This window comes from Palaemon carinicauda, chromosome 11 (assembly GCF_036898095.1).
Source record: "Palaemon carinicauda isolate YSFRI2023 chromosome 11, ASM3689809v2, whole genome shotgun sequence".
In the NCBI taxonomy this organism is placed as follows: Eukaryota; Metazoa; Arthropoda; class Malacostraca; order Decapoda; family Palaemonidae; genus Palaemon; species Palaemon carinicauda.
Window position 1 is genome coordinate 3,230,158 of NC_090735.1, and position 18,761 is coordinate 3,248,918.

Genomic DNA, 18,761 nt, shown 5'->3' on the forward strand with positions numbered 1-18,761 from the left:
ATCAATAAATGAACAATCAGTCTTTGGGGTCTCAGGGTCTGCCGGACTAAAGTCAAGTTTAATGAAGGTGTTGAAAACTTGAGACTCCTCTTCCTTCACAAGAAAGGTAGTCTAACAATCACCTCCGGTGACAGATCAGGACCAAGAATAGAACCGAAAGAATAAGATAAGGTGAGGGGAGCTGACTGACAATACTCTTCCCCTTTAGAAACAGAACTGCCTTTGACATTCAAGCCTCCAGACACTGAAGGAGTACAGCATACTTTAGACTCTGTGGTAAGTGTTAGTGAGCACTATTTTGGGGGTGGCGTCATGTAAATATCATTCACCTGGTAGCAAAGGACGTTGTTTCCAATCCCTTGTACATTATAAAACCTGAAGTCCTGGGTGGTTAGCTGTTCTTGTACCTGGTCTCTCGTGGAAAGGGCAACTTCCAGAGGTGTGGACATTCCACATGAGGAAAGAACATACCACAAGGAAAGAACATGGAAAAGGTTACATCACTCCCTGACGTTCAAATGCAAGGGAGGATCTCTAATGACCAGGGAGTTACGAGAAGGACAACCATGCGATGACCGATCACTGCGTGACTGATCTGGCGGCAACTTATCACACCCAGAGCAATCACAAGGAAAACAAGGCTCAATAAGCTCAATCACATTCATATGAGGGAATATGTCGTCGTTCGTAAAAGCAAGGAGACTAGTCGCCGATTCCTCTCCCCCGTTTCTCTATTATACATACACTATGGAACCTCACCATGACTCAATCTCTCCCTTTTGTACCAAAGTATCTTTAGAGAAAGGGAGTGAGCTTTACCTCAAGCATCTAGGAGAAAGGAAAGGAAAAGGACAGCGTCCTTCATCTTGGCTCTCAGTACAGCACCATTTCTCATGTGTAAGCAAGGAGTGGTGATTCGTTTCACCCTTATTGAAGCCTGGAAGCATACCTTACATGTGTAACTAGACAATTTCTTCTATATAGTTTCTGAAGTTTGCATGTTTACACAATAAAGTAAACATAAAGTAAAGGATTTATGGTGAAACAAAGCCTAGCATTATCATTTTGATTGGAGACACTAGCCTTAACTTTTCTTATAAAAGTTGACTTTGTTACACTTATCACAACCAGTCCTCTCTAAAAATTCATAAGTTTCAGGGAACTGCTTTTCCTAAGTATTAGATCTCTCCTTTATGCAGTTCATTTCTATTTTAAATTTGAATTTAAACAGATTTATATATTGCTGTAAATGTTACATATCAATTTCCTTTACCTTACAGATCATATCATATTACATTTGTAATCTTTAATTTTTACCCTTCATGTAATTCATGCTTCAACAAATTAGTTAGGTGAAATAAACTGACAGTAATGGCCAGTCTTCATATAAAATCTAGAGCTAAATAGTCCCACACGAAACTAAAGTTCAATAACCAAACACTGCAATACGTCTCTTACCGAGCTCCAAGTGATCCAAAGATTCCATAAAAGTTGAAGAGCATTGTCGTAGAGTTGAAACGGAGTCTATGAGAGTAGGGAGCAACGTGTTAAGCTTGCTGCTAAGGTCGCTCATAGATTCACTCATACTAGCTGCACGACCTGTCAACACTTTCAGCACTTTGGCAGATTCTGGTGAGACAAAAATAAAACTATACATAAACATTAGTGCATATGAAAACACCAAAAATACTGTGGTTAAATATCCAATATGCCAAAATATATATAATAGACATATGAATACAAGATCATGGAAACCTTTACCTGGTCTGGTTTGAGAGTGAATAGTGTGCGCTGCCTTTAAAACACTACGGAGAGCAAAGGTAGAATACTGTATCAAACATAAGAGATTCAACTTCTCATCGGCATATAAACCTTGAAGACCAATCTGAAATTTTTAAAAAATTATTAAAATACTATCCTTACTTTGACAACAGGAATAAAAAATTCGAATGTAATTCTTTTTTTATTTCTATACTCACCTGATACATTGCTTCTTCACCAGAGGCTCATTTTATCAAAATTTAACCCCAACATTTATCAAATATTTTCCTCTTTTTTTTCCTTTTTGTCAAAAGAATGTCCCAAGTAAAGTAATGCAACAAACTAGCAGTTAATGGTAAGTGCCATGCCAGGAGTTTCCCATTCTTCAGTTTTGAAGTCTAAAGAATTCCCTATTCCATGACATCGCAAGTTAGTTAGGAGGTAGGTGGATTTGTATATAAACATCAGGTGAGTATGGAAAGGGTCAACAAAAATTCGAAATACATAACCCAAATGTGCCTGCCTTTAAGAAAACTTTCGATGATAAAAGATACACCTTTCAACCAACTTTGTATCAAATCATAGTTAAAGAAAGAATACAGACCTCACCTGATTTTGACGTAAAAAAAAAAAAAAAAAAAAAAAATATTGCCATCTACTTCCAACTCCCTCTTCATCAATGTCCCGCAGAAAAATAAGGTCAACTTTGAAGTATAGTGACAGTTTATTGTGCCATAATATTGTTTATAGTCTGAGTTTCTATCTCACAGAGGTGGTGTAACAAATGTGTATACTGTATAATCACTTGTAAGTGTTGGCCAACCTTATGGAATACCGTATACAACGGGGTTTAGTTCCTATTTGTGACGTATCACCTTCATCCAGAACTTCTTTCTCTACTTAGCAAACAACATGCCAATAGGTTAGCAGTCTGTTCAGGCATTCTCCTTTACATTAAGAAGAATAAATTCAGGAGACTCACTTTTGCAAGGGTATGAAATTTTACTTCATTATCTAATGATACAGGAAATTCTACATCAAAGCCTTTTGTAAGGTTGCAACAATTTGTCCATACTCATTGTGGCCGAAGACAAAACTGGGGAGTCTTTGACAGGAGGGTGGACACTACATGCCCACGCTCATCACATGTTGTTAACTACCTCATTAATGAATTCAACAGACATTGTAGCCAGCGTTGATGACATTACATATTTTAAATGATGAAATATTTGTACATGTGTAGGAACAAATCAGTCCCTCACCTATGATGACTAAGGCCAATGTATATAGAATCTATACAATGTAATTTCATTCTCAGTGCTTTGTTAAAATTGGAACTGTGCACTGTACAAGAATGATTTGCTGAATCAAATGATTACCTATACCTATCGGTCTCATATCCTTATGTAAAATCTTCAATCTTTAGGTTTATAGCCCTTTGATTCAGTATTCATAGTTAAAGTCATGCACAGGATAAAGTAAAAAATTATAGATTCTATGTTAATAACATCTACAATTTCATACAGCTATCTTAGAATGCAGGCTCATGTTATGTAACTTAAAATGTGTAGGCAAGAGTATTATATGCAAGTGAGCACTTACTACCCATGTTTACCATTAAGAAATCACTAGAGGCTACTCATAAACATTTACAAATATTTCTTATTATTAAGCATTCCTATAAAAAATTAAGCGGTTTGTCACACTGCAAGTGATATTTTTTTATAAATACATTCCAATTACTATTTGAGCCAAACAAAAACTTAAAATTTTGACAACTAATAAAATCAAAGAAAATTTAAGAAAATATTAATATCAAACTTTCATTACTGCCTACATTAATGACTAGACCAGCATATATGCTTAAAAAAACACATCTAACCTTATTGATGTCTACTGCATAGTCCTTGTATACAGTTTCAGGGACTGTTGGTGTAAAAAGAGAGCCATCTAAATGTGACAAGGACATTGTTCCATCTAAGAGCGGGGATAACACTTTCCAAGAAGAGGACTCAATATTTTGGAAAGTACCGACTCGTCCCCACAGATCACCAGCTTCACTATTCAACTTTGACATGTCGAGCATTATTTCTGTAACAAAAGCAATATATTATATTTACTGCATTACATTAAATTTCACAATAATTTAATTAAAATAATTTATTAAAGAAATCCTTAATCATCAAATTATATGAATTAAAAAGAAGTTTATGTAGATCAATCCACAAAAATCATATGAAAATAAATTGTATTAATAGTTTTTCATTCCTATACACACCCAGACAGGATTAGAAATGAAACTATAAGATATTACTCGAGTGGTGCCATATGTGGATGAGATCATGGTGAGGGGTAGATGGAAATGGTTTGGGCATGTTCTTCGCACGCCCCAAGAGAGATTAGTTCACCAAACTTTCAACTTGGTTCTAAAAAGCACCAGAAGAGTTGGAAAACCCAGGCATACATGGCTGAGGACTATGAAGCGTGAAGTAGGAAATGATGAATGGAGGAGAGGAGTATTGATTTAAAAGCTCAAGATAGAGACGACTGGCAGAATCTAACCGAGGCCCTTTGCATCAATAGGCGTAGGAGGAAATGTTGATGATGATGATGATACTAATCTGATGTTTATATGTATTCTTCTCCCGAAGTTCAGTTCATCAATATTTACCTTTCCCTCACTAGTAACTACTACTACCTTGTGGAAAGGCTATTTCCAGCTAAGTCAAAATTCTACTCCTATTAAAGAAACTCCTACCCATCATTTTTTGAAAAAGGGTTGCTTTGGCCCAGCCCTCAAAGACTAAAGATAATAAGTATCTAGGAAGTTTACACAGCAGAAGGCATACACCTTGTTTGCTAACTTTTCCACCAGTACTGAATCCATCTTTCAGACTCATCGGCGAAGTCTTTTTTGGGTATACTGGGGTAGATTCAAGAACTGATAAACTGATAGAAAAAATGTTATTTTCATTAGTAAAATAAATTTTTGAATATACTTACCCGATAATCATGTAGCTGTCAACTCTGTTGCCGACAGAAATCTACGGTCGGGATACGCCAGCGATCGCTATACAGGTGGGGGTGAACACCACAGCGCCATCTGTGGTCAGGTACTCTAGTACTTCTTGTCAACACCACCTCAATTTTTTCCTCGGTCCACTGGTTCTCTATGGGGAGGAAGGGTGGGTCAATTAAATCATGATTATCGGGTAAGTATATTCAAAAATTTATTTTACTAATGAAAATAACATTTTTCAATATTAATCTTACCCGATAATCATGTAGCTGATTCACACCCAGGGTGGTGGGTGGAGACCAGCATACATGTTAACACAGAAGCTAAGTATCCCGTATTTTATTTTATTAGTTATTCAAAAATAACATAAAATAAATAAGTACCTGGTAAGGAAGACGACTTGAACCATTACTCTGCCTTTATTAAGTACGTCTTTCTTACTGAGCGTAGCGGTCCTCTTAGGATGCTGAACGACTCTTAGGTGCTGAAGTATAAAGGGCTGCAACCCATACTAAAGGACCTCATCACAACCTTTAACCTCGGCGCTTCTCAAGAAAGAATTGACCACCCGCCAAATCAACAAGGATGTGGAAGGCTTCTTAGCCGACCGTACAACCCATAAAAAGTATTCAAGAGAAAGGTTAAAAAGGTTATGGGATTATGGGAATGTAGTGGCTGAGCCCCCGCCTACTACTGCATTCGTTGCTACGAATGGTCCCAGGGTGTAGCAGTTCTCGTAAAGAGACTGGACATCTTTGAGATAGAATGATGCGAACACTGACTTGCTTCTCCAATAGGTTGCATCCATAACACTCTGCAGAGAATGGTTCTGTTTGAGGGCCACTGAAGTAGCCACAGCTCTCACTTCATGTGTCCTTACCTTCAGCAAAGCAAGGTCTTCTTCCTTCAGATGAGAATGTGCTTCCCTAATCAGGAGCCTGAATAGGTAAGAAACTGAGTTCTTAGACCTTGGAAGAGAAGGCTTCTTGATAGCCCACCATAAGGCTTCTGATTGTCCTCGTAAAGGTTATGACCTTTTTAGATAGTACCTAAGAGCTCTAACTGGGCAAAGTACTCTCTCCAGTTCGACCCCCACCAAGTTGGACAGGCTTGGGATCTCGAACGACTTAGGCCAAGGACGTGAAGGAAGCTCGTTTTAGCAAAAAACCGAGCTGCAAGGAACATGTAGCCGTTTCAGATGTGAAAACTATGTTCCTGCTGAAGGCGTGGATCTCACTTACTCTTTTAGCTGTTGTCAAGCACACGAGGAAAAGAGTTTTTAATGTGAGGTCCTTAAAAGAGGCTGATTGGAGAGGTTCAAATCTTGATGACATAAGGAACCTTAGGACCACGTCTAGATTCCAGCCTGGAGTGGCCAACCGACGTTCCTTTGAGGTCTTAAAAAACCTAAGGAGGTCCTGTAGATCTTTGTTTGTGGAAAGATCCAAGCCTCTGTGGCGGAAAACCGCTGCCAACATACTTCTGTAACCCTTAATCGTAGGAGCTAAAAGGGATCTTACGTTCCTTAGATGTAACAGGAAGTCAGCAATCTGGGTTACAGTGGTACTGGATGAGGAAACTGCATTGGCCTTGTACCAGCTTCGGAAGACTTCCCCTTTAGACTGATAGACTCTGAGAGTGGATGTCCTCCTTGCTCTGGCAATCGCTCTGGCTGCCTCCTTCGAAAAGCCCCTAGCTCTTGAGAGTCTTTCGAAAGTCTGAAGGCAGTCAGACGAAGAGCGTGGAGGTTTGGATGTACCTTCTTTACGTGAGGTAGACGTAGAAGGTCCACTCCTAGAGGAAGAGTCCTGGGAATGTCGACCAGCCATTGCAGTACCTCTATGAACCATTCTCTCGCGGGCCAGAGAGGAGCAACCAACGTCAGCCGTGTCCCTTTGCGAGAGGCGAACTTCTGAAGTACCCTGTTGACAATCTTGAACGGCGGGAATGCATACAGGTCGAGATGGGACCAATCCAGCAGAAAAGCATCCACGTGAACTGCTGCTGGGTCTGGAATCGGAGAACAATTCAACGGGAGCCTCTAGGTTATCGAGGTAGCGAACAGATCTATGGTTGGCTGACCCCACAGGGCCCAAAGTCTGCTGCAAACATTCTAGTGAAGGGTCCACTCTGTGGGGATGACCCGACCCTTCCGGCTAAGGCGATCTGCCATGACATTCATATCGCCCTGAATGAACCTCGTTACCAGCGTGAGCTTTCGATCTTTTAACCAGATGAGGAGGTCCCTTGCGATCTAGAACAACTTCCACGAATGAGTCCCTCCCTGCTTGGAGATGTAAGCCAAGGCTGTGGTGTTGTCAGAGTCCACGTCCACCACCTTGTTAAGCTGGAGGGACTTGAAGTTTATCAAGGTCAGATGAACCGCCAACAGCTCCTTGCAATAGATGTGAAGTGTCCTTAGCTCCTGATTCCATGTTCCCGAGCATTCCTGTCCGTCCAAAGTCGCACCCCAGCCCGTGTCTGATGCGTCAGAGAAGAGACGGCGGTCGGGTTTCTGAACAGCCAAAGGTAGACTTCCTTGAGAAGAAAGCTGTTCTTTCACCACGTGAGAGTAGACCTCCTCTCTTCGGAAACAGGAACTGAGATCGTCTCTAGCGTCATGTCCTTTATCCAGTGAGCCGCTAGATGATACTGAAGGGGGGGAGGTGGGGTCTCCCTAACTCGATGAACAGTGCCAGCGATGAAAGTGTCCCTGTTAGACTCATCCACTACCTGACTGAGCATCGGTTCCTTCTCAGCATGCTCTGGATGCAATCTAGGGCTTAGTATATCTTTGGGGCCGACGGAAAAGCCCGAAAAGCTCGACTCTGAAGATCCATACCCAGGTAGACAATGGTCTGGGATGGGACGAGCTGGGACGCCTCAAAATTGACCAGGAGGCCCAGTTCCTTGGTCAGATCCATAGTCCATCTGAGAATCTCCAGACAGCGATGACTTGTGGGAGCTCTTAAAAGCTAGTCGTCTGACGGAGCCGGACACAAGATCATGGTACTGCTGCACAGTCTGTGAACTGTCAACCATGGGGAAGCGAGGAAGTACAGTGACAACCCGAAGCTGTCTAGACTGTCTGGGTCGTACAGACAACTCCTTATCGGGTTGCTGAGGTTGCCGCACTGCGTCACAACAAGACACTTCTGCTGGTTGTTGAACGTCTTCCCAGTGACACACTGACTCCGTAAACAAAAAATCCTCTAACAAGGACTAAGCTTGGACTGCATGTCTTGCAACACAGCTCAAGGTCTATGGGAGCAGGTGTGGTAACAGACGGGGTTAGCGACTGAAGTGGAACCATTACCCTCCCTGGAAGCATGCTATGCTTAAATAAAAGTCCATAGGAGGCTAAGCAGCTAAAGGCTCCTCTCCAAATGACAGAGTCCTCAAGGGAAAATCAGAAGGAGGGAGAATAGCACTTTCTCATCTACAGGAACCATATCCGAGAAAAGCTAAGTTCTCTCAGTGAGGGTTTCACTGGTGCAAAAGCAGCAAACTAGAAGGCAACGTATGAAACTGCTTGGCAGTCTAGTGAGTTGGCAACAACCAAAGATGTGTGACTGAGAAGCATGCGGTAAGGTATGCAGAGCATGCTGTATGTAGAGCATGCTGTAAGGAAAGCAGAGCATGTTGCATGGCGTGCGGCTTATGCTGCATGGGATGAGGCTCATGCTGCATGGGATGAGGCTCATGCTGCATGGTATGAGACTCATGCTGCATGGGATGAGGCTCAAGCTGCAAGGGATGAGGCTTATGCCGCATGCGTTGAGGAGGATGCCGCATAGTATGAGGCTCCTGCCTCATGGGTTGAGGCGGTTGCCGCATAGCATGAGGCTTTTGCCTCATGGTTTGAGGAGGATGCCGCATAGCATGAGGCTCCTCATAAGCATGAGGCTGCCTCATGGGTAGAGGAGGATTTTTAAAGAAATCTGAACCTGACACTAATCTAGCTGTCCGAGGATTTACCTGGTGAGACATCAGTCTCTTTACCAGCGAGTTTTACCAGATTTCCCCGGGCCACCACGTGACACAATGTTATTTTCATTAGTAAAATAAATTTTTGAATATACTTACCCGATAATCATGATTATCGGGTAAGATTAATATTGAAAAATTGGTAGTAATTCATTCAAATTACCCCTAATGAGTCAATATGGATAAATATCAACACAACATCGTGTTCAAAATAGAAATAAATTTCTACCTCATACTTGGGATCGAACGCTAGGCCCTTCTAATGAAAGGCCAGGTCGAAACCAACCATGCCACGAGAGCCCATTCAATAGTTGAGGTTCTTGCCTCAAGAGTGGAGGTGGCTGCCGCAAGAGTTGAGGTTGCTGCCTCAAGGATGGTGGAGGTTGCCGCAACGCGAGAGGTTGGTGCATAGCGCTGGTATCTGGCAACACCCAATGCGGCAGCTCACGCGTGGAGGTAGGTTGAGGAACCTCAACTTCATACGTCTGGCAGGGTGGACTGCGCAGAGGTGGAGTTGAGGTTGCTGCCTCGAGGATGGTGGAGGTTGTCGCACCGCAAGAGGTAGCTGCCTCGAGGATGGAGGAGGTAGTCGCAACGCATTAGGCTCCTACCTCAAGGGTAGAGGAGGTTGCTGCAAAGCATAAGGCTCCTGCCTCAAGTGTTGAGGAGGTTGCCGCGTGGCAAGAGGCTCCTGCCTCAAGGAAAGTGGAGGTTGCTGCACAGAGCTGGTATCTGGCAACTCCCAATGCGGCAGCTCACGCATGGAGGTAGCTTGAGGAACCTCAACATCATACGTCTGGCAGGCTGGACTGCGTAGAGGTGGAGGAGCGCTCGCAGGAGGAGGTGTGTTAACCTTCTCTGCCTGAAACTCCTGCATCAACACCGCAAGCTGAGACTGCATTGTCAGCAGCATAGACCACTAGAGTTTAAGAAAGACAACAACAAACGGAGCTACTGTCCGTTGAAACTGAGGGTCTAAAACAGCTGGTGCGGCAACAGACGGAGTTACTGTCTGTTGCGATACCACCTTGCCTCTCTGGGAGGTGTGCAGTTGTCGTACTGCAGCAAGTCCGAACTGACCCAGTGCTAACTGAGCGTAGCGGTCTGGCACCACCTAGGAGTTGGACTTGCGCGGAAGGGACCGACTTGCACTTAAAAGCTGCAAGATTGGTCCATGGTTTCTGCGAGAAACCTCTTCCGCAGACGAGGAATAAATGGGCTCTCTCGTCTTTGTGTGGGTGGGGTGATCACGTTGGCTACGTGAGTTGGTTACACCCGAAACCACGGAGGGAAACGTCTGTTCGTCGATCAAGGCCTGCTGAACCCATAAGTCCTTCGACATTACTTCTCCCCTGGGCTTGGGAGCTTGTAAGAGGTCCCAGACTAGGCGAACAACTGGCACGAACAGACGAACCCTCGAACGCAACACTGTAAAACTTTGCGCTTATCACTTTATCACTTTTGATTTTCTGTTTGCACTCATTTCACTGAACTCGAAACTTTAAGTGGTTTGTACCTGAAACACGCAATTCTATCCTTCATTAAAAGTTAGTAATTGCGAAAACAGTATTACAATGTAACAGAAAAACATAATGAAAGATAAATAATTCAGTGGCTGGAAAAGAGATTAAACACTAGATCAAATAAACTACGTTTAAAATCTCTCACCGCATAAAGTCTGAGAACAAGAATAAAACTCTAGAAACGTTTACCTTCTTCCCCTAAAGAGACTAGGGAGAAGAACAAAAACGATAACAACGTTACCCGCTTGAACGAAACGTTTATCCTCCTCTCTCTCCCTCCGTCTCTATCTCTCTCTCTCTCTCTCTTGACTTAGCATCTGAGAGAAGAGCCCAATTATATATATCGTTATTGTTAAAGGAAAAAAACTGAAAGGTTTCCCAAATAAAAAGTTCCTTTATTAGAATAGAACCATTTAAGCTAAAAAAGAATGAACAAAACGCTAGAATCGGTTTACTCTTACTGCAACGTGACACCGTGATAGACTCTCTCTCTATCGTAACGATAGAGCACAAGTTGAACGTTCTGAACGTCAACAACTGCAGAGACAAAACAAAACGTTAGTTCAACTTTGAAAACAGTACAAGACTATCAAAGAAATTCTTTCAAAAACATTTAACAGGTAAAAACGAAATGACGGGCTCAAAGTTAATTAACTTCGGTTCCAAGAAAAGACGGCCTACTATTAGGAAAGGTCGAATATAAACAAATATAAAAATTAATTTTAATAAGTTTATAATAAAAGGAAGTTAATCAAAGAGGCCTATAAAAGGCGGAGAGATATAAAATAAATCAATAACTTTGTTAAGCAAAATTAAGAGAGTCTATACTCTCTTCGACACCAACACTTCCGTCTAAGGGAAGAGTCGGCCATTAAAAGTGAAAGAGAGTTCATACTCTCTTCGTACCAAAATTAAATCAAAAATTAAATCAAATTAATTCCAAAAACTTGCTAAGCTAATGATATAGCTTCCTGAATAGCGAAGGCTAAACTCTAGAGCAAATACATCACCAAATCGTGAGCAATAACTCCAGAATCAACAGCGTATCCATGTAGGTCTAGCCGGAGGCACGACAGAGGAAAAATTGAGGTGGTGTTGACAAGAAGTACTAGAGTACCTGACCACAGATGGCGCTGTGGTGTTCACCCCCACCTGTATAGCGATCGCTGGCGTATCCCGACCGTAGATTTCTGTCGGCAACAGAGTTGACAGCTACATGATTATCGGGTAAGATTAATATTGAAAAATATAGCCTTCCTAAAAATCCTTGTTGATACCATCCTTAAAAATGCCCAAATCTTTGGTGAGTCCCTTACAATTAGTAAGACCATACTACACTTGAACCACATGAACCAACATTTGGAAGACTTGAAACCAGCGAGGCCTTGTAGATAAGCAAACTTCTCAACAATCTTCTCTAGTTTGGTAGCCCAAGGCAGCAGCATAACTGCCTAACATTTATGCTGATATTAGATATGGGGGAAGTTGCTGACGACACCAAGAGCAGAAAAGGCATTAACCCTGGATAAGTACGGTCCTCGGACACCCCTTTAAGGGTATACTCGGACGCGAACGACCCCGACGCCAAAAAAAATTCTTGAAAAATCAGTTTTTGCAGTAACCTCCTTTTTTCTTTTGCCAAAAAAAACTTCAATGAATGCTTAAAACAACTGTAAAGATAAATACTACTCATCTGCAGAAAAACTATTTATTATAAATATTTTAAAAAATTAAGTAGAAAAAAAAAAGACCTGACATAAAAATTCATAAAAAAAAAGTTTATACATATATACACAAATCCTTTTAGGAATTGATTCTTGAATGTTTAGGACACATCTTGATGTATTTTGGATGAAGTCAGACCCATGGAGGTGAAGATCTGAAATGAAAAAAAAAGGGTAACTTTTTTTGGCCAAAAAAAATTGTCCAAATTTCATGAATTTTTTTGGGTACCCAAATGAAATAGGAAGTGGCTAATTTTTTTAGGGAATAAACATATGTTATCTTAAAATAGAAATATGTAAAAAAATCTTCATTATTTTGTAAATTACATTTATATCAGGGGCCATATCTAAAGGTAATTTTTTGAGTACTTGGAAATTTCGTAAAAAAATACATATATTTAATATATAATATGATATTTATGCAGGTAAAAATATACTAAAATATCACAAATTCTATAGGGAACAAGAATATATATAGATAGGGCAGCTTACGCTTTGGATATGTCCACAAAATGGCCGCCAACCACACTGACTCAGACTCCCTAATCTGCCACTTGAAATGTAGGAAGGGTATGTCAATTTCAAGGTGTTATTTACTAATCTAATTATTATTGGATATGCATAAAAATTGTATGGTGGGTTGCTGGATAATTGTCGATTATTTTACGACTATAAAATTAAAATTCTGACCCAAAAATTTTTTTTTGAAGGGAAATAAAATCGAAAAAAAAAAAATGTAAAACAATATTTTAGCTAAAAAAATTTGATGATATTCAATCAAAAAAAAAGTAAACAAAATTTTCCGACAAATAAACATCTAGAGGAATCATTACTCTGTGATAGTTCCTTAGTACGTAGTAATTTTGAAAGAATTGGGAAAAAACGAAAAAATGGCAATCACCGGAAAATCGAACACATACCTATATATACGCCATATCCGGCTAAAAAAAAGATAGGCATGGGTAGCCAGATCATCTAGAAACACTTTCCAACACTATAAAAATATAAGTTTTGCGACACTACTTGCCAATTCCTTACGGTAACATGACTAAGCAAAAAAATGCAAAACAAATAAAAAGGGGCACTCGTGGAAAAATGGCCATTCTAATATACGGCATTTCAGAAAAAAAAAAATTTCAGCCACGTGCTAGGCAAACCATCAAGGCATATTTTCCGACAAATAAACATATAAATGAAATATTACTCTGTGATAGTTCCTTAGTACGTAGTAATTTTGAAAGAAATGGGAAAAAACGAAAAAATAGCAATCACAGGAAAATCGAACACATACTTATATATACGCCATATCTGGCTAAAAAAAAAATAGGCATGGGTAGCCAGATCATCTAGAAACACTTTCCAACACTATAAAAATATAAGTTTTGCGACACTACTTGCCAATTCCTTACGGTAACATGACTAAGCAAAAAAATGCAAAACAAATAAAAAGGGGCACTCGCGGAAAAATGCCCAACATTCTAATATACGGCATCTCAGAAAAAAAAAAGACATGCACGTGTTAGCCCAACCATCAAGGCACACTTTCTAACACATAAACATGAAAAAAAAATCAATAATATACGGCAATTCCTTACTACGTAGTAAATTTTTACAAATATTGAAAAAAAAACAGAAATTGGCAACCGCAGTTAAATACCCAATATACCAATAACTACGTCGTATCTGACAAAAACAAAATCACGCATGGGTAGCCAGATCATCTAGACACACTTTCCAACATTAAAAAAGCAAAAGTTTTACGACACTATTTCGCAATATCTTACGGAAAAATGACTTGGCAAAAAAATTTAAAAAAATTAAAAAGGGACACTCGCGGTAAAATGCCCGACATTCTAATATACGACATCTCAGATAAAAAAAAAGACATGCACGTGTTAGCACAACCATCAAGGCACACTTTCTAACACATAAACATGAAAAAAAAATGAATAATATACGGCAATTCCTTACTACGTAGTAATTTTTACAAACATTGAAAAAAAAACAGAAATTGGTAACCGCAGTTAAATACCCAATATACCAATAACTACGTCGTATCTGACAAAAACAAAGTCATGCATGGGTAGCCAGATCATCTAGACACACTTTCCAACACTAAACAAGCAAAAGTTTTACGACACTATTTGGCAATATCTTACGGAAAAATGACTTGGAAAAAAAATGAAAAAAAATGAAAAAGGGGCACTCGCTGTAAAATGGTCCTCGTGGTGATGAACGACATTTTAACTAAAAAAAAAAACATGCACATGGTAGCCAAACAATCCACCAAGACTTTCCACAACTGATAACCTATACAAGTTGCACCATTCTACGACAATTTCATAATACGTAATAACTTTGATAATTATGCAAACTACCTCAGAAGGGTAAACTCGGACGCGAACGACCCCGACGCGTCTCAGAAATCGGGGAAGGAGTACAGCTACAGCAATGCACATCTGGACACTACTAGAGCGTGTAGGGGAGACACCTCCTGCAGGTCGATCACCCACAAATTCAGTCACAGGGGTGAGTCACGTGAGAAAAACCTGTTTTTTTTTGACGCTCGGGGTCGCAAACGACCCACCGTACCTATCCAGGGTTAACAGAAAGGAGAGCTGTAAATAGGAGATTTTTGCTTGCAAAGTTTAAATCAAATCAGTGCAATATGAGTATTATGCAAACTCTCAACTGGGCTCCACAAGGCACTAGAAGAGTTGGAAGATCCAGTCCTACATGGCTGAGGACTATGAAGCGTGAAGCAGATGATGAATGGAAAAGTATTGGTTTAAAAGCTCAAGATATAGATGACTGGCGAAATATAACCGAGGTCCTTTGAATCAATAGGTGTAGGAGATGATGATGATGGGAGAAGTGCTCCTCAAAATTGGGCAGATATCCCCTATCCAGACCTTCCTTTAGTTTTGAAATGTACTTTTCTTATCGATGGGAATAAGCCTCCATTCTGCCTTTCCTGCTTAACTACCTACAATGATAAATGTCTAAGGTCACTGTATCAATAATTACAATACTTTTATATTGGTATTAAAAGCTTAGAGCTTCTATCAAATAAACTCATATTGTCAACATGGGTAACAAATCTAAAAGAATAGAAACTTACCTCCTTGGAATTCAGAGAGGGGACTCTTCAAAAAATTATCTTTATGTTGCGGACTTAATTTTTCAAAATCCTGAAGGGTCTGCTCTAGTTCTTGTTTTGTCATATCATCTTCTGAGCAGAGCGAATGATATCTTTTTAAAATATACCTGAAAAATAAAAGAAATATGTCAATATATATTCCAATATAATATCCACTTCAAATAATTCATAAGTGATAACACCATAAGCTTTACTATTTTGCAAAAGCAGAATTCCAATTATAAATACAGTATATCATCTAAATAATTATCTGATTTTTACCTGGCTTCCTCGGTAGAGCTTTCTCTTTATGGTGTCTATCATTAATAAAAATTAAAACACTTCCTGCTCCCTCAGTCCAATTGCCTTTAACCCTAGTATGTTCAGGTTAATCATGTCATCTGTGCTACTCCTCCTAGGTGTGGGTACACTTCATTTTGCAGTCCACCTTTAAGCCCCAAAAAACCTCCTAATATCACTTATGTGTGGGGAAGTGGGGGGATGAAGTTTTGGGTAATTAGGATAACCACATATTAGGACTGAAATAATTTCTATTTCTAAAATTCTATTTATTTCATTGAGCTTTACTTGTGGTTCACTATAATGAATCACAAACTCTTGTATACTGTACCAGTATGCAACCAATTTACAGTATCTAAACTAAGTTCTACAACGGAAAAAAAGAAGAAATCCAATTGCCATAATGAGCAGAGAAAATCACTGTACTGCAAACTTTACGCAAGCCTAGAATCAATAATATATAATCCTATATACACACCTACATAGCCAAGTAAAGATAACCGCAACTTTGAAACAATTTCCTTTTCAAGAGTGTTTAATACTTTGTCTCTTACTCTTCCTGAGTTTTATTACTAAGTTTCTAATAAGTCCAGATAGATCTTTCTTAGCATTGTATTCAGAGAACTAATGAAAACTGTAATACCCTGTACTATTAATCACACTTGCAAAGATTGATCATGAATGCTTGGCTCAGAAATTGTAGGCAGAGGAACAGAGTAATGCCTCTCCTCTCCTGGTCCTTTCTTCTAATTTTGCTTCTGAATGCATTTGACAAAAGTCCTAATCTGTTCAGTTTCCCCAGACTTTTTATCTATTACTCACACTCTTTAACAGCTGAAATACAACAGAGATATTGAACAATATTTTAAAACTGGATAGGTAACAAAAATCCCTCCTTGAATAAGCTACGTAAGATATTATTTTAATGTTCAAATGGACAATCTAGAGGACAGTGAAAAACCCTTTTCCTTTCTGAGGGCGGATCCCATGCCTCAGAGTGGAGGGGTTAACTAACAGAAATATGCATTTCTGTTTGGTGGGTAGAGCCTGACCGATCACGTTTTACAAACTTTTTTTCTCAACGATCAAAATCTAACTCATTGCCGCTTGCGAATGCTCAGATCAGTATTCTTAACTGGTTTAAAAAAAAAAATTGGGCATTTGCAAAATGTCGCTCACTGCTAAAGGGTATTATTACAGTATAAATAGTACTGAATCTGTTGGTTACCAGATACCTCTTTGTTGAAATATAGCAATGTGAATGCAGGCCCTTACAACTTCAGTGAAAGTTAGGTTAACTTTCGATTAATACACAAAACATATTCATATTCATGAACATCAAATTAATGTACAACTTTTAGAGGAGAGAATTCTCTTCTAAATGGTTTTTAAATGAAAAAATATTGGTAAAGAAAAAAAAGTGGTTGGAATTTAAAATAACCTAAAAATAACATTGTTTTCAAGGGGCTGAGTCACGCTCCTTAAGCCAGAACACTGCCACCTATTGATTTATCTTTAGAAACATTAGACTTCATGATTGAGAACTTTTCCTATAAATACTGCAAGATGAAATCTAAATTCATCACATCAGTCTGTTCAGTAATTTCTATGCTGCCACACAAAATACAGTACAGTATCTAGCCTAGCCTGTTCATAATTTCTAATCCATATAGTATCTTCTTCCCTTTTACATTCAGAGTTGTATCACGAACCCATTTAGAAATTTAACTAAACACATTATTAACCCTTTTACTCCCAGGCTATTTGGAAATTTCCAACCCTTAGCCCCCAGGGGGTTATTTTTTTCCCAGCACATTTTGCAGTATATTTTCTTTTAAATTGCTCTAAAAGCCTTAATTTTTGTCAGAGAGAGGTCAGGTTGGTCTCATTCTCCTGGAAAATGCCTGAATTTTCTCAAAAATATTATCAAAAATATGAAAAAAAAATGTTTTATGGCATTTTTTTGCAAGGACGTACCGGTATGTCCATGGGGGTAAAGGGATGGCTTTTGTGAAACGTACCAGTACGTCCTTTGGGGGTAAAAGGGTTAAATAAGGTTATCTAAGAACTTTTCATATGCTTGAGCAATCTAACAAACAAAATAAGCACTATGTAACTCAAAACGAATTATCGGTGAAGTGAAATGAAAAGAACATCTCACTTGTGAGGTTTAGATACAAAATATGATGCATACCCACACCTAAATTGTTTACCATAGTATACCACAGATGGCATAATTAACCATAACATACTTTGATGGATTGGGAATTAATTTTAATATTTCAGTGATAAGATGTCAAAAAGAGCGCTTTGCCGAGGATGCAAAGTGAACCATATGTAAGTTTCAGTGATATATCTTGTAATAATCTAATTTCCAGACCCAGATGTAGCAAAGAAACCAACAAAACATGATTCTATACTTACAATAAATGATAAAATTCCCTCTACAAATCGTAATCGTAACACAAACTCACCTGGATTTTTCTTGAAGCTTGGATAAAATTGCCTGTCTTCTTTTTTGTTTCGCAATAAATTCCTGTAAATATAACTTCTTAGACATCTGAAGAAGTTTCAATTTGCTGCAATTCTGGTTTGGATTACGACTGAGAGTTGGAAAGTGGATGAGTGTGTGTTCTGGAACTAGATTAGGGAAAACCTCATAATTGCCTTTTACATAACATGATTCATAGGATTAAAGATAACTTAACAAAAAAAAAGGGTACCAGAATAATGTATAATAATTTCTTACATCTATTCATTACTGCATGAAAGATAGGTGCAGAAAGGTAAAAACATTAAGCACTTTGAAAAGTCCTTCAATATCAAAATCAACAAACGGTTATAAAATGTTATTTTTATTAATAAAATAAATTTTTGAATATACTTACCCGATAATCATGTAGCTGTCAACTCCGTTGCCCGACAGAATTCTATGGAGGGATACGCCAGCTATCACAATACTAGAAGGGGGTGTATTTACCAGCGCCACCTGTGGCCAGGTACTCAAGTACTTCTTGCTGACACCTCCTCAATTATTCCTCGGTCCACTGGTTCTCTATGGGGAGGAAGGGAGGGTCGATTAAATCATGATTATCGGGTAAGTATATTCAAAAATTTATTTTATTAATAAAAATAACATTTTTCAATATTAAACTTACCCGATAATCATGTAGCTGATTCACACCCAGGGGGGTGGGTGAAAACCAGTGTACAAGATTAAAGGATAGCTAAGTATCCCATATTTCATATAATCAGTTATCCACAATAACAATGAAATAATAAGTACCTTGGTAAGGAAGTCGACTTGA

The 18,761-nt window shown here is 39.1% G+C and overlaps 1 protein-coding gene across 4 annotated transcripts in view; it reads right to left on the bottom strand.

The window, feature by feature from the left end:
• The window catches only part of LOC137649939 (uncharacterized), a 61,859-nt gene that overhangs the window by 22,247 nt on the left and 20,851 nt on the right, over window positions 1-18,761 (bottom strand). For all 4 annotated transcript variants that reach the window (XM_068382899.1, XM_068382898.1, XM_068382896.1 and 1 more), the window contains 5 exons: window positions 17,928-18,093; window positions 15,136-15,281; window positions 3,644-3,852; window positions 1,762-1,885; window positions 1,459-1,629 (listed from right to left, as the gene is read on the bottom strand). In XM_068382899.1, the coding sequence (XP_068239000.1) occupies window positions 1,459-1,629; window positions 1,762-1,885; window positions 3,644-3,852; window positions 15,136-15,281; window positions 17,928-18,093 (816 nt within the window). The remainder of the gene's footprint in view (window positions 1-1,458; window positions 1,630-1,761; window positions 1,886-3,643; window positions 3,853-15,135; window positions 15,282-17,927; window positions 18,094-18,761) is intronic.